The sequence below is a fragment of the Schistocerca serialis genome, chromosome 1, assembly GCF_023864345.2.
Source record: "Schistocerca serialis cubense isolate TAMUIC-IGC-003099 chromosome 1, iqSchSeri2.2, whole genome shotgun sequence".
Lineage (NCBI taxonomy): Eukaryota > Metazoa > Arthropoda > Insecta > Orthoptera > Acrididae > Schistocerca > Schistocerca serialis.
Genome location: NC_064638.1, coordinates 1,059,870,851 through 1,059,888,394, shown reverse-complemented (window position 1 = coordinate 1,059,888,394; position 17,544 = coordinate 1,059,870,851). Strand labels below are relative to the sequence as shown.

At 43.8% G+C, this 17,544-nt stretch overlaps 1 protein-coding gene across 1 annotated transcript in view; it reads right to left on the bottom strand.

Moving 5' to 3' along the window:
• Window positions 1-17,263, bottom strand: part of LOC126415550 (tyrosine kinase receptor Cad96Ca) — a 512,455-nt gene extending 495,192 nt beyond the window's left edge. The window contains exon 1 of the mRNA XM_050083437.1: window positions 16,677-17,263. Within this exon, the coding sequence (XP_049939394.1) occupies window positions 16,677-16,740 (64 nt within the window). The 5' untranslated portion in view covers window positions 16,741-17,263. The remainder of the gene's footprint in view (window positions 1-16,676) is intronic.
• Between the last annotated feature and the right edge of the window lie 281 nt (window positions 17,264-17,544).

The window sequence follows — 17,544 nt, the reverse complement described above, 5'->3', positions numbered from 1 at the left end:
TCACGAACGGCTGCGTTTGGAGTGGTGTCGTGACTTGGAAGCACAAACTGCTGCTAAATGGCGTTGTATAGTGTTCAGTGATCAACTGCCATTCTGCACTACCCTGATGAGCATCGGCACCGAGTATGGCGGTGACCTAGGGAAAAATGCCAGTCTTCCAAGGCTGTGGGGAGATGGGGAGAGACAGCTGTGATATTCCTGGCGTCATGGTGAGGGGAGTAATCGAGAAGGACTTCGGATCAAGCTGCTAGTGATTGAAGAATTCTTCTCTCATGGCTCTATTATTTTTCTTTTATGACGCTCAGTTGCACCGAAATGCACGTTTCATCCACTCATAAGTAATTACGACAATCGTCGGATCCCAACTGCTTAAGTAATAGAACGTATGTGAATTTCTTTCCTTGCGTTAGCCACTTTGCCCTTAGCTTTCTATCGCCTTCTTTTTTTGTCTTATTACCTTTAAAACAGCGAATGCACACCCTCGTTTTTGTTTCCCTGTAAACCCAAGCAGGATCTCGTAGAACATAAACACAATGAACTTCAGAAAAACAAATAACAACATGACGGCGCTGTAATCAATGAGTGCAGTCGGTCGATAACTTAGGGCCTTTGTAGTGGCCTGTAACGATTCTTGAACTCGCGTGTGACCAATTCTTTTGTCTGGTCAGCTTTTGTTGAGGCAGCTTTTCTTCCACTTACGCACTTTACATCCTACTGAATTACCATCGAAACTCTCTTTTGTATTTCACTTAACGGTAGGGCTGTTGACAAATTATCGATAAATCCATGTTTCCACTAAATAAATTGATATATATCGGTTATATTTCTTTTTCCGATGTATCGATATCTAAACGGATAAATCGAATGCCGTATTTTTATTATATATTATATTTTATCGAAATTTTCGGAATTGTCCTTTTGAAATTGCAGTAGAGCAAAATTTTACTTTCAGTGTTTGGAAGAGTTTTATTACTTTTTAAGCTTTCATCACGTTCGGTCTTTCTCTTTGTGAATCAAGTATAGGTGGCACAAAAAAGAAATCAGATTGCACAGAGGGGTGGCGGTGTGAACGACATATCAAGATTTCCTACGTGAAGAAACAGCACACCAATTGAGTAAAAAAGCAATTTTTAACGCAACTAGAGTGTTATTTCTCCACATCGGCATTCTTCAAAAACAGTTGCAGAAACTGATGAATGAAAATCTGAATGACAAGGCTGGCCTTTACGGTGGGCGGAGACGTGTGAGGGGACATGCTGATGTAGTGGGCGCACGGCGGTACTAAAAAAACTGCAACGTTTAACTTCACCACGCAATATTGACACTACAACTGCTAGGTCGATAGCATTTGCAGAAACGAAAACACAGCGAAGTCGACATGAAATGTTCCGAACGACGAACTCATCGGACACGTTTTAATGTGCCACTTGTATGCAGTTACCATTCTTAGCAAAGTGGTTACCGTGGACGTTGACATGCTTAGTTTTTCTTTCAATTCTTCCTCTAAGGGAGCTAAGGCGGTTGCTATCTTAATGATGTACAGAATATCTAGTAATAAATCAGTACTTAAATGTACAGTCGTATAACCTACAGTATATTTACGATGTGCAGCCGGATATTTTATTAAGGCTATTCGTCGACATTTCTCCGCCGATATATCGGGGAAGATCACTTTGGATTCCGTAGAAATATCGGAATACGTGAGGCAATACTGACCCTACGACTTACCTTAGAAGCTAGATTAGGGAAAGGCAAACCTACGTTTCTAGCATTTGTAGACTTAGAGAAAGCTTTTGACAATGTTGACTGGAATACTCTCTTTCAAATTCTGAAGGTGGCAGGGGTAAAATACAGGTCGCGAAAGGCTATTTACAATTTGTACAGGAACCAGATGGCAGTTATAAGAGTTGAGGGGCATGAAAGGGAAGTTGTGGTTGGGAAGGGAGTGAGACAGGGTTGTAGGCTCTCCCTGATGTTATTCAATCTGTATATTGAGCAAGCAGTGAAGGAAACAAAAGAAAAATTCGGAGTAGGTATTAAAATCCATGGAGAAGGAATAAAAACTTTGAGGTTCGCCGATGACATTGTAATTCTGTCAGAGACAGCAAACAACTTGGAAGAGCAGTTGAACGGAACGGACAGTGTCTTGGGAGGAGGATATAAGATGAACATCAACAAAAGCAAAACGAGGATAATGGAATGTAGTCGAATTAAGTCGGGTGATGCTGAAGGAATTAGATTAGGAAGTGAGAAATTTAAAGTAGTAAAGGAGTTTTGCTATTTGGGGAGCAAAATAACTGATGATGGTCGAAGTAGAGAGGATATAAAATGTAGACTGGCAATGGCAAGGAAAGCGTTTCTGAAGAAGAGAAATTTGTTAACATCGAGTATAGATTTAAGTGTCAAGAAGTCGTTTCTGAAAGTATTTGTATGGAGTGTAGCCATGTATGGAAGTGAAACATGGAAGATAAATAGTTTGGACAAGAAGAGAATGGAAGCTTTCGAAATGTGATGCTACAGAAGAATGCTGAGGATTAGATGGGTAGATCACATAACTAATGAGGAGATATTGAATAGAATTGGGGAGAAAAGATGTTTGTGGCACAACTTGACTAGAAGAAGGAATCGGTTGGTAGGACATGTTCTGAGGCATCAAGGGATCACCAATTTAGTATTGGAGGGCAGCGTGGAGGGTAAAAATGGTAGAGTAAGACCAAGAGATGAATACACTAAGCAGATTCAGACGGATGTAGGTTGCAGTAGGTACTGGGAGATGAAGAAGTACGCACAGGATAGAGTAGCATGGAGAGCTGCATCAATTGTCTCAGGACTGAAGACAACAACAACAATATATCGATACTTTTCGTACGATATATCGGTGCCCGATATGGATGTTTCTTTTAAATATGGATACACCTGGTCCCAGATATTTTTAAAAATACCAGCAGTCCCACTTAACGGTAGAGTGCTGTGGGAATCTTGTGGCTGCCCCGTCCCCTGCCTGCGAGTGAACAGCAAGTGCGTGCCCGGCGCCTCGGCGCAGTGGCCGCCCGCCTCGCTGGCGACCGCCGAGGCGGGCTGCGCGTCCCGTTATGTTATCCCGGCAGGTCGCCAAGGCCAGCCGCGCTCTGAACTCCACTGAACTTTCGCACGGGCCAGCTCTCTGGGTCAGGCACGCACGTTGCGATACCGGGGACGGGATGCACGAGGTCCAGCGAGGTGCATCACTGTCAGTGTTTTCAAGTACTGTGGCTTCAGGTGCCCGGAAATAAATTCCTGCCTGAAGCGACAAGTACAATACTGGCCATTAAAATTGCTACACCAAGAAGAAATGCAGATGATAAACGGGTATTCATTTAACAAATATATTATACTAGAACTGACATGTCATTACATTTTCGCGCAATTTGGGTGCATAGATCCTGAGAAATCAGTACCCAGAACAAGCACCTCTGGCCACAATAACGGCATTGATACGCCTGGGCATTGAGTCAAACAGAGCTTGGATGGCGTGTACAGGTACAGCTGCCCATGCAGCTTCAACACGATACCTCATTTCATCAAAAGTAGTGACTGGCGTATTGTGACGAGCCAGTTCCTCGGCCACCGTTGAGCAGACGGTTTCAATTGCTGAGAGATCTGGAGAATGTGCTGACCAGGGCAGCATTCGAACATTTTCTGTATCCAGAAAGTCCCGTGCAGGACCTGCAACATCCGGTCGTGCATTATATTGCTGAAATGTAGGGTTTCGCAGGGATCGAATGAAGGGTAGAGCCACGGGTCGTAACACATCTGAAATGTAACGTCCACTGTTCAAAGTGCCATCGATGCGAACAAGTGGTGATAAAGATGTGTAACCAGTGGCACCCCATACCATCACGCAGAGTGATATGCCAGGATGGCGATGAAGAATGCACGCTTCCAATGTGCGTTCACCGCGATGTAGCCAAACACAAATGCGACCATCATGATGCTGTAAACAGAACCTGGATTCATCCGAAAAGATGACGTTTTGCCATTCGTGCACCCAGGTTCGTCGTTGAGTACACCATCGCAGGCGCTCCTGTCTGTGATGCAGCGTCAAGGGTAACCGCAGCCGTGGTCTCCGAGCTGATAGTCCATGCTACTGCAAACGTCGTCGAACTGTTCGTGTAGATGGTTGTTGTCTTGCAAACGTCCGCATCTGTTGACTCAGGGATCGAGGCGTGGCTGCACGATCCGTTACAGCTATGAGGATAAGCTGCCCGTCATGTCGACGGCTAGTGATACGAGGCCGTTGGGATCCAGCACGGCGTTCCGTATTACCTTCCTGAACCCACCGATTCCATATTCTGCTAACAGTCATTGGACCTCGACCAACGCGAGCAGCAATGTCGCGATACGATAAACCGCAATCGTTATAGGCTACAATACGACCTGTATCAAAGTCGGAAACGTGATGGTACGCATTTCTCCTCCTTACACGAGGCATCACAACAACGTTTCACCAGGCAACGCCGGTGAACTGCTGTTTGTGTATGAGAAATCGGTTGGAAGCTTTCCTCATGTCAGCACGTTCAAAGTGTCGCCACCGGCGCCAATCTTGTGTGAAGGCTCTGAAAAGCTAATCATTTGCATATCGCAGCATCTTCTTCCTGTCAGTTAAATTTCGCGTCCGTAGCACGTCATCTTCGTGGTGTACCAATTTTAATGGTCAGTAGTGTAAAATCTCTACGGACACTTACAAGAAAATGGAAGCTGTGATGATTAAATAAGAAGTACGTGATATGGAAAGGAGAAAGATCCGCTGACAGGAAAAACGAGAGGTAGAAAGATTTTGAAATGTGATGCTACAGAAGAATTAGATGGGTACATCAAGTAACTAACGGGGAGGTACTGTATAGAATTGAGTAGAAAAGAGACTTAAAGCACTCCTTCACTGAAAGATTTGATTCTGAATTGCCTGATTACTGAGCCCTTGCTTATACATCAGCAACTCTGATTTCGACCTGACAAAGCTGCACCGGACAGCTGCTAAAGTTCACCCAGTTTATAGAGATCGGCTTGAAGTTGGTAGGGTGAAAAGAGAGGTGTTTATAGAGAGGTGTTGGTCGACACTGACAGTCACTATCTACTGCTAGTCAAGGTCTGCAATCTGACAGTCTAGTCTGGTAGCCACTCTTTTGCAGAATCGCAGATTCCTCGTCAACTTCCAAGAACAGCGTAGCCGATGGATACTACAGAAAAACAGCTTCGCGCAGGGAAGTGTGCTGGCTCCAGTTGTATATAGTATATCCACAAATGACCAACACGTAGCACCGAAAAGGTGGAACTTCTTGTTTGCCGATGACCTTGCTCTAGCATCCCAGACCATAGATTTTGAACGCCCTCGCGAATGCCCTTAAACAACTTCCCAGATACTGCAACACAAACCAACTTAAGTAAAGTCGCACAAAGACACAAGTGTCTACTTTTCATAAGAAGAACAGGGAACCTAGTCAAAAAATCAAACATAGTATGGTCAGGTGAGACTCCAAAATACCTGGGAGTGACACGTGATAGATCATTTTCTTTCAAGAAGCACTGCGTGAACTACTAGTGTAAAATGAAGTATAAAGTTTCCACCAGGAACAATCTTCTACGGAAACTGGCCAGATGACAGTGGGGTTACTCAACCTGAAACTATACGAAACTCTGCAACGGCACTATGCTGTTCTACGAGAGAGTATGGATGTACAATTCAGCATCGCCAAATAAGTGGAATTACAACTCAATGACACCTCCAAAATCATTACAGGTTGCTTGGAATCCCCTCCAGTCGAATGGCTTTACCACCTCGCAGGAGTAGCACCACCTGCTGTTCGAAGAGAAATGAGGAAAGAAAGAAAGTGGAGCAGGAGAGAATTTATGTATGGCCACGAACCGCACCCGCAACGACTGAAGTCAAGGTGGCGTTTACTCAGAACTTCGACGGCACTTGGAACCACTGAACCACTGCAGAGAAAGTTAAGTTGCAACAGTGGAAGGATACGACGTACCTTCGCCCTGGCTGGCGTAGTGTTCCATAGACTCTACCTCGTGGGTATGATGAAAAACGGATGACGCCGATGTCCCTGAGCAGAATGAGATCTGGAGTTAGCAGATCAAACGTTGATTTTGTAAGGTGGGGCTACACTGTTCAAGATGATATTCAGCACGACTGTGAAGACCTGACTGTTCATCATATGCTTCAATGACGACTACATTCAGTCTTCTGGACAGAAGATGCACTTCATCAAGGAGCAGAAAATGCATTGGAAGTAGCGAAGTTTTGGGCAAAAGTAGTCTAGTTGCAACTGTGCATATAACATGTATTTTTGTGGCACAAGAATAAATAAATAAATCAAAGATTCCTTAGTGTGTGTGTGTGTGTGTGTGTGTGTGTGTGTGTGTGTGTGTGTGTGTGGGGCGGGGGGTTAAATTCTATAGCGAGAGTCAGGCTCGACTACAGTAAGCAGGTTCATATGTGTATAGGTTGCAGTAGTTTTGCAGAAATGAAGAAGCTTGCCCAGGAAAGAGCTTCGCGTTAAAACTACATATTCATAAACGGAAATGTCTATGTGCTATAGTATAAATTTAATGTAATAGGTAAACCGTTGAGGGGGGAGGGGTCACATTATTTAATTTATCTGACTAGTTTCGCTCAGTACACTCTGGTAAGGGGCACTAGTCGCCAAAACTGTTGCACATTTATCGCATTGCGACACTTGCCGGTCGATTCCATCCTTGAAGAAGCTATAATAGTAGACTGCTGTCGAGGATCCAGACCTGGACCCAGTCACACACTTCATCGTCCGCTGCGACGAATCGATGTCCGCGAATATCTTGTTTTAGAGGTCCAAACACATGAAGACCACACGGTGAAAGGTCGGGACTGTATGATGGATATTCCAGCGTTTCCCAACGAAACCGCTGCAATGTCGTCTTCACCGCATTGGCAGTGTGTGGGCGGGCAGTTTCCTGCAGGAGGATAACGCCATTGGACAAGATGCCTCGCCGTTTCGATTTGATGGCTCGTCTAATGCTCTCAAACTCCCTCCGCCGCCAAAAATCGAATCACTCCTCGTTGTTCCTGATTACTCGCCTGCATATTCGTTAGTGGACGATAACTTGTGTGACCACCTTCTCTTCGGCGTGAAACCACACTGCCACTATGCAACATCAAACGGTGCGCACGCGTCAGTCTCTCTACCAATAGATGGCGCCACCAGACCCGCAGTTACGTGGTGCCACCTTACGTGTAAGGCAAAGGTAGACGCACTGACCAGGTTTCAGTTGAATGAACCTCATACATATGAACAGGAAAATAAACGTCGGAGTATGGTCGCATCTCATGACTGGAACTAATTTAATAAATCAAACAATCCCCCGCAGGAGATGTCTGCGTTTGTTATGTACAGTTTATTTACTCATCCAGTTTGCGGCTTACAAAGTTATCAACGGACAGTAGCTGATTTCTGAACATCAGGAAGGTTCCTCTGTCAACGAAACGTCCTCAACCTTGGCCTGCGATAATACAGAGTGTTCCAAAATCCACCGAGTCCGAACACCACACAGAGATACTCGAAGTTCAAGAAGTCCGGAAGTGCGTCCAGCACGAGTGATGCAGATGTGGAACGGGTGCAGCACACATGTATCAAGAGGTCAAACAAATGTACCCTTCAAACTCCTTGGCAGTCGCAGCTAGCACCAAACATGGAGCACAGAATGTCACCTAATAGACTGAAACAACATGCCTGTAAGGTGCAGCTACTGCATGCGCTTCAACCTGATGGCATGCCTAAGTGCAAAGCATTTGCAATTGAGGTTCCGAGCCGGATCGACGATGACCCAGTCTATCCGAAAAAGGTGATGATGGGCAAAGTTTGCTTTCATGTGTCCGCGAAGATAAACCGACTACTTGTGAGGAACTGGAGCTCTTGAAACACCCAGATTATCACGGACATCGTTTGCAACATTACCAAGGAAAACTTGTGGTGAGGTATGCTAAACGACCGTGTGGTGCGACGGTTTTTCTTAGAGGCGTCAACAACCTCGACTGTTTATCTGGGCATGTTGGTACAGATTGCATTCCCAGAGGTCGAAGAGTTGCAGCCTGACATCTTGCTGCAGAGGTTGGTGCCGCCCCCTCACTGGGTCTCGATCGTCAGGAAGGCTTTGGACGACAAATTTCCAGGGCGTTGGACTGGAAGAGGACGACGTATTTCCTGCCGCCCCCCCACCCCAGCTTCTCCACACAACTCCATAAGGTTTTTTTCTTCAGGGTGCGAGACCTGCAGCAACTGTGAGCTTTGGCAACAGAGCAGCAATTGCGTATGTTAATGAGGATATGCTAGGCTGGACATGAGAGGAACTGGAATACCGATCAGATATCCTGCGTGCTACAGTTGACGGCCGGCCGGAGTAGCCGTGCGGTTCTAGGCGCTGCAGTCTGGAGCCGAGGGACAGCTACGGTCGCAGGTTCGAATCCTGCCTCGGGCATGGATGTGTGTGATGTCCTTAGGTTAGTTAGGTTTCATTAGTTCTACGTTCTAGGCGACTGATGACCTCAGAAGTTCAGTCGCATAGTGCTCAGAGCCATTTGAACCATTTTGAACAGTTGACGCAAATAGTGAAGTACATCAAACCGCCACTAAAACTTTAGGCTTATGTGAACACTATGCCACAAACCGCACCTTTCTACCTATCCTCGTTTCTAAAATATGCGTTCTCATTTTGAAAAGAGAATTTTGAAACACACTGTACTGTACCTAGTGACGGGTTCCAGTCTACAAGGTGAAATATCCAACGCATAACCTTAATCTCTTCGGCCACAAGATTGAACTCGTTCACTACTCTGTATGCGTCCTTCATCGTCTCCACAGCCCACCGATATGTGGAATTCTCGCCAGGATAAAGAGGTCGTTTAATGTACGGCAGGTCGTGGCATTAGTTTCCGTGCCTCTAGCTAGTTCGTGTAACATTTTAAGAGGCTGCTAACTGTAGCCCCCACATACGGAGGGAACGTTAAACGACGATGTATCTGTCATGCCTTCCTATTGGAGGCAGTTGTGTTCGTATACCATGTTTCCAAATTTATCACAAGAGCAAAAGCATGTCATTGCGTAACATACACATGCAGAAGTCATCAACACCAGATAGGAAACTCTTGAAAGACAAAAAATCCTACAGATACTCCTCGATAAAGCTAACGATCACATTGCTCTCCAATATACGGTAAGAAATTTTTGACACTATACGAGTTTATAACTCAACGTCCTTGCCTGCGAACAGATATTTAACTTCTTTTTTTTGTGAAAGACCATATTGTCATGACTTAGGTGGTAGAACGCGATGAAAAGAATCTTATTTTACTTTGTTTTCGTCTATTAGCGTTTTCATCTGTATTTTCTTTGTCTTTACAACAGCTGGATTCGTTGCAGAAGGGGAATTACGAGTCAGATGAACCATTAGTGATGGAAACATTTATTGTGCCAAGCATTTTCATTCAAGAAATGTTGGAAGGAATGCTGTGAGTTCCGATTACCGTTATATCTTCGATCTTGCCACTTCTGCCTTACGGGAGAGTGAATCGAAATCTCGCCATATAACAGACACACACCAAACATTTCATGGAACTTCGTGTTATCAGAAATGGGCGCATTTACGAATACAGTACAGTCATAAAGAGCAGCAACGGCCGCTCTTAAATGGTCGACAGCCCGAAAAGTCGACGCGCTTGCCTTGCACAAAGGTGGCCATTGCAACACAACAGGGCTCAGGGTATTACAGACCGGCGCCCAGAACGGTATTGCATTCACAGCCTTAGTGGACTCTGACGCTATCGCCATGGTTTACGAAGCCATAAGTTTTGCTCCGCGAGCAAGGAGCTATTGCAATGGAGCATTAAATGCGTGAAGTCAGCGGAGGTTGCCGAGAACCTGTGCCGTACAGCTGCGCATTTGTAAGCAGGCGAATTTTGGCTCAAATTCCATCTCATAGTTTCCCAGTGATCGTAAAGAGAGCAACAAATCGCGTGAGGGAAAACAATGTCAAGTGCTTCACTAATAGTTCTATACACAGTCGTGGAACAAGCGTCAGTTTGGAAATACAAACAAAAAACTCAAAGTAACATTCCTTATCAGGGAATTAAACCATATAATAAATTGCCTGAGAAGATGCAAAAGATTACTAAAATACATCTGTTTAAAAAGGCAAATACATCTATTCGAAAAGTCAGCCAAACCATATTCTCAAATAACGCACGCTACACAATCAGAGACTATTTAGAGGATTCACAGTAGTAGTTGCTAAAGAAAGGGGACAGCTACAACATCAGTTCGCATTCGAGTACATGATCACAACGTACTGCTTTTAGAAGAAACTCATGTTCCAGTGTGTTTAGTGCATGTTAGTAATGTCGTCTCATTCTCCTGAGTTCGACATCTCACTCATCATGGGCGGACGCTGACTAAGATTTTCAGGTGGACGGAAAGAACAAGAAGATGTTCATGTCGGTGTTGATAGTGGCATGTTTACGAGCCTAAACAGACTGGAGATAGTGCGAGTGTCATAGCAGCATGTTCATAGTTCACAAGTCACCAGCGCTTGTCATGTGTGCAGCGACGAGGAACAAAACTATGTTTTATAAAAACTGGAATAAACTGCGTGTTTATCAAAGACCATTGTACAATATGGACCAACGGAAATAGGTAGCACAGATGTTAAACATCTGGAGGATGGATTTTGTTCTACCTGGCCATCCTGTTTTAGGTTTTCTTAAGCCATTGCTTCAGCAAGGAGACGGCCAACGACCTCTCCATCCTCATAAAAAGCATATACTTTGGAAAATTTGTAGTAAGTTCCTATGGGACCAAACTGCTGAGGTTATCGGTCCCTAGGCTTACAGACTACTTAATTTAACTTCAACTACCTTACGCTAAGGAGAACACACACACCCATGCCCGAGGTAGGACGCGAACTTCCGATGGGTGGAGCCGCGCGAACCGTGGCAAGACGCCATAGACCGCTCGGCTACCACGCGAGGCTAAAAGCACACGTTTATATACTGTGTGTGTAGGTATATTTTTGAAGTGTTTATTTTCATAGTATTATGGCGTCAAATCCTGTATTACTGTAAGATGATCCCGATATAAACTAGTAATGTAATATAATGATTAATGTTGATAAAAAAGTTTCATTACACGAGAAAGTCTGGCTAACGAGCCACAATTAAAACTGAGAGACCGTCATTTCGTGCAATGTTCGCTTTCATTTATAGTAACTGCGCACACCCCAGGGATCAACTCAGTGTTTGAAAGTACCACCCATCTTGACCACAGAGAACTATGTAGTGTATTGTCCAAAAAGCCGTTCAGAAGCATCATGGAAACTTGCTGATCAAACTTGTTGGTCATGTGGCAAGGATGACAGAAATTCAAAGTCCAGACTTGGGAAAAGGAAAAGAAGAAACACGTGCGCCGACACAGTAAATACCTCCCACGGGTACAGTGAGTTGCAGTGATCAGCTAGTAAACGATCTAATCTAGATGGAGACTTAAGAAGAAGATAACTCATTACGGCAGAGCGCTTAATTGCTGGATGACAGTGGTGAAGCATTTCTACATTTCTTGAGTCGTGTAAGTGTTAGTTTGTACCCATCGCGAATAGCAATGGTGGTATGTACGCTTGACGTAGCTTTGCCTACCACTGACAACGAACTATCAAATTCTGCTTGTCACTCTTCAGAGAAGTTGCATACTTGGTACGACTGCATTTATTTCACATATTTTGTTCAGTAGGTGACATTCCAAACTTTAGTGACTATTCCCCCCCCCCAAAGTCAAGGAACATGGCACCAGCTTCGACCCCACTGTGAATTTCTGCATCTCGTAAATAAACCATGAGCTGCTCATTACAGCATCAGGATTTGAGAAAGCTATGTTTACGTATACGGAGGAGTTGCCACAAAAGTTATCGTTCACAAGCAGGTAACATACATAAGCGGACATCGGGGTATTTTCCTGGTGTAAACCTAATGACATTTAAATGAGAACGAAGTAATCAACGGGGCTGCGCTTCCAGTTAGTGTAAGACAAATAGTTTTACAATAGAAATAACCACTGATCTAGCAACTATTACGATGTCTTTTAAGTGCTGCCCTTGGTCGAGTGTGCGTCATTCATTGCCGTCTTTATGAAACGCTAATTACAATTTGATGATACGGTTGCAGAAAACATTCGATGTATCATCAATTAGGTTGTTGTTGTTGTTGTTTTTGTTGTGGTGGTGGTGGTCTTCAATTCATACACTGGTTTGATGCAGCTCTTCATGCTTGCAAGCTGCTTCATCTCCCAGTACCTACTGCAACCTACATCTCTCTGGATCTGTTTAGTGTATTCATCTCTTGGTCTCCCTCTACGGTTTTTACCCTCCACACTGCCCTCCAATACTAAATTGATGATCCCTTGATGCCTCATAATACGCCCTACCAACCGATCCCTTCTTCTAGTCAAGTTGTGCCACAAATTTCTCTTCTCTCCAATCCTATTCAATACCTCCTCATTAGTTGTGTGATCTACCGATCTAATCTTCAGCATTCTTCTGTAGCACCACATTTCGAAAGCTTCTATTCTCTTCTTGTCTAAACTATTTATCGTCCATGTTTCACTTCCTTACATGGCTACACTCCATACAAATACTTTCAGAAACGACTTCCTGGCACTTAAATCTATACTCGATGTTAACAAATTTCTCTTCTTCAGAAATGCTTTCCTTGCCATTGCCAGTCTTCATTTTATATTCTCTCTACTTCGACCATCATCAGTTATTTTGCTCCCCAAATAGCAAAACTCTTTTACTACTTTAAGTGTCTCATTTCCTAATCTAATTCCCTCAGCATCACCCGATTTAATTCGACTACGTTCCATCATCCTCATTTTGCTTTTGTTGATGTTCATCTTATATCCTTCTTTCAAGACACTGTCCATTCCGTTCAGCTGCTCTTCCAGGTCCTTTGATGTGTCTGACAGAATTACAATGTCATCGGCGAACCTCAGAGTTTTTATTTCTTTACCATGGATTTTAATTGCTACTACGAATTTTTCTTTTGTTTCCTTTACTGCTTGCTCAATATACAGTTCGAATAACATCGAGGAGAGGCTACAAAATTGGTTCAAATGGCTCTGAGCACTACGGGACTTAACTGCTGAGGTCATCAGTCCCCTAGAACTTAGAACTACTTAAACCTAACTAACCTAAGGACATCACACACATCCATGCCCGAGGCAGGATTCGAACCTGCGACCGTAGCGGTCGCGCGGTTCCGGACTGAAGCGCCTAGAAGCGCTCGCCCACACCGGCCGGCGGAGAGGCTACAACCCTGTCTCACTCCCTTCCCAACTACTGCTTCCCTTTCATGCCCCTCGACTCTTATAACTACCATCTGGTTTCTGTACAAATTGTAAATAGCCTTTCGCTCCCTGTATTTTACCCCTGCCACCTTCAGATTTTGAAAGAGAGTATTCCAGTCAACATTGTCAAAAGCTTTCCCTAAGTCTACAAATGCTAGAATCCTAGGTTTGCCTTTCCTTAATCTATTTTCTAAGATAATTCGTGGGGTCAGTATTGCCTCGTGCGTTCCAACATTTCTACAGAATCCAAACTGGTGTTCCCCGAGGTCGGCTTTTACCAGTTTTTCCATTCGTCTGTAATGAATTCGTGTTAGTATTTTGCAGCAGTGGCTTATTAAATTGATAGTTCGGTAATATTCACATCTGTCAACACCAGCTTTCTTTGGGATTGGTTATATATATATATATATATATATAAGTCAATTAGGTATGACTCAATATAATGCATAAAACATCTAAATTCGTCTGCAGCATGAAATGGGTGGAAGGGAGGACGTGGACATTGCTTAATAAACTATATTGTCATCACTAGGATTGCCATACGTCCCGATTAATCTGCAATCTTCGAATTTTTCACCCTTTATATTGATGTCCCAAGAAGCCTCATTCGGGACACCTAATGTCCCGATTTTCAAATTAAAGAATCTAACATTCATATTCTACTGGTGCGCTGTATCAATATATAACATACAAGCAATCGTCAGCAACTTACTCTCATACTACGTCTAGCATATTTGATAGCAGTCGGTAACTCTGTATAACAACCACTATTAAGTTGTTCACGCTGATGAGTATCTTGACTTCCATCAATTCGTATGCTGTTCAGTGCCTGTATGTGTAATTATAGAGTGTGAATTCTCGTTGTTTTGTGATGCCAAAAGCGAAGTGTAAAAGCTCTTTACCTTTCAAGTATATTTATGCAAGTACTATGATGAGTAGTGATGTATGTGTTAATTTTTACAGGCCTTTCAAGACCCTCCTCACCTTCATCCTACGTTTGGATATCTGTGGATTTTGTCGCGATTTTAGTACCAACATTTACGGCAACATTACTCATCAATGTTAGCATCATTCATCAGCTCCAAGGTAAGAAAGAATTAAGCAATTACATGTGATTGCTTATTTACTGGTATGCTTTGGCGAAGTTACTACCACTTCGTTCGTCGTACCAGGGTGATACCAAGTACGTTGTACACTCCTTTCACTTATTCTTAATCTCCTTTCGGATGGTCACTGAAAAAGCAACTGTTGTTTGAGATGGATTGGGAACTTCGGACATTCGTTGTGGAGTTATATGTGGAATGCTTGTTAATGAACTGGAAACGGTTAGCACGAGGACAGCTCACGTCGATGTTCCAGTCAGTCTGACAGACTCAACTGGCAAGCCACCGCATGTTTTATTTGTACTATAGCTCTGTTAAAATATACACGAGATTTTTTGAACTTGTCCTTGGAATACAATCTTGGCGCCGTAGAGTTAGTTACATTGAACCATTTTACAGAAAATGGGGGGGGGGGGGGGGGGGAATACAAGCACAAAACAAGCACGTGAGTTCTGGAACTCCCGGAAGCAGGTATTCTATTTTGGGCGAAAACAAGCTAACCTTCGGAAGTTTGAGATCTGAAGGTTACATAAGAAAAAGAACTACTTAAAATACAAAAATGATGAGTCGGGTACACCTGGCTATTTCACTGAGGACCGTAATTTTTGGAAAATGATAGCAAGCAAGATCTGGTTTATTACAAACCTATTGACTCAGTGGAAGAGCTGTTCGTTCCTATTTCTGAACTATCGGTTAAATGTCAAGCATATCTGAATGTTGAAGCTTTGAATGCTGAAAGATTGAAAATGGTGATCCATTACTGCTGGAGTAACGTGCCACTAATGATAGGTATTGGAAATGATTTGGGCCTAACCTTATTATTTCACATCATTCTACCATTTAAAAGACTAGTAGTATCCAACTAATACTATAAGTTCTATTCTCGCGGCGGGATTTTGAAAAGCATTTATTCCCGATATACTTTATTACATATGACAAACGCGACTCCCCATTTGATACAAAACTAGTCGATCTTCGAAGCAACAATACTTTGAGAATAAGTATTGTTGAAGGAATAAAGTTAAAAGTAGCCGGCTCTTAATCTGAAGCTACAGAATAGACTAGGGGGAGGGGAGGTGACGGCTACAGTGGAGGGGGAATACATGTAACTGGGTGTACCGTTAACAGCTTAGTTGTGTTGAACGGTTCAGTATCTCTGAAACGATAATTTTCTGGTTCTCTTCGTTTCAGAAGCGTTGTGATAGTTATCCATATGGACGGCTAACTGTCCTTGCACTCGTCTTTATTTCTTACTTAATTATATTGTAATACGTGCCAATGTAATAGGGTTTCTTACTTAATTTTAATGTAATACGTGCCAATGTAATAGGGAAACTAGCACAGCGTGGTGGGCGGAAGTAATTCGATAGATGATCGTGCACACATTGCGGTGGAAGTAGGATGCTGCTGAATTATAAACACGTATTGGAGAGGAGTGGGGGTGAACTTTATTCTTTTAGAACAAGATCTATTGGGGTACTGTGGTTTTATTGTGCGGATATATTAATGGAAACCACAATGTCTTAAGCATACTCCCACGCTGCAGTCTTGATAAATTCTGAAGAGAGATTAATCACTGTACCAGTCTCCCCTAAGTTAAAATGGTAACAAGTCCTTCGATATGGAATCCTGCAGGAAACCTTACCTATAAGGCAGAAAGCAATCACTAAAATAATCGAGACTCCGATAATGAAATCTCCTACAGTAAATTCGTCACGGAATACTGTTGCTGCTCGGTACATATCGTCCTACTATGTCACCATGCTAAATAAGTTCACTACGACTTTAAATTCAGATTCCACTTAATTTTTGTACAGTGGTGAGAGGATGTAAATTGATATCAATTATACACTCCAAAACAACGCATGTGTTACACAGCGATAATGTGTAAATGGAATTGCATAATAAATGGATTTCCTCTCATTTTAATGATTTCTGAACTTTTGTTATGAAGTGCAGTGAACAAGCAAACAGTAAACACGGAAACAAAAACCTCCTTATGGCTGGAAGACTGTTAGAGAAAAACAGCAATTAGAAGATGATACAGACACAAACACCTGCTTGCTAGGACTGGTTTCTGTTTCTGCCTGAGTCTATCTACAGTACAGTCGCATTATTCAACACTGTACAGAATGGACAAGGTAAGCACTTCTCTTTTCCTTACCTGTGTTCAGCTGGTGAAAAATGAAGAGCAGAAAGACCCACAAAGCTGCTGAAGAGGCGGTCATTTTCCTTCTCCGAATCCTTAGCGCCGAAAAACACAATCTTCCTAACAACCTGCTTCTGTTTTCCAGAGAATATTAACACGATGTTGCCCTAGGAATTATCTTCTTCCACACAAATCACTTGTAACAGTAAAATTTCACACGTCCGTCACGACTTTGTTGACACACTTCCACAAAAATTACACTCGCTAACGCAAACCAATGTATCTGTTGCACGTATTCCAGCTGAGTTGCTTGCTCGTTCGCGAGTTGATATCACCGCACGCTAATACCGAAAGATGCGCGGGAGAACACCTCTGACGTATTTTGGAGAGTGACGGAATCGACCTGTTGCTTACGCCGCGGTTGTGACGTCACTGCTGGTGCATGGAAGCTGGTACGTTGCTGTTGACGGACCGACGTGTGCCGCCCGTTGGCTGACAAACGAAACAAACTTGACTCGCGCTCACCCTGCCTCCATCGTGGAAGCCTGCCCAACCCCTGCGTCACAGCTCCGGCACTTCCGTCGGTCTGCGCCTGCCGTCCGGTGAAACCTCGCCTTGGCTGGCCTTCCTACCTCATTCCTCGCGGCAGCTCTCACCGTGGGCAAAGAAAGGTGGGACAGCGGCCGCTCATTGGCTGACCGAAGTCTTCTTGGCCAATCAGCAGCGGCCTTCGTGTCTTGCGGCCAACCAGTTCCTCCGTTGCTGCCTCCAGGAGGCGCGAGCCGCTGTCTCTGTTTCTCTGCCTGGCTTGCTGCCTACACATATGAAGGCGTCGTGCCAGCTGCGGAATGGGCATTGTCAGCAGCCGCTTAGGACTTGGACA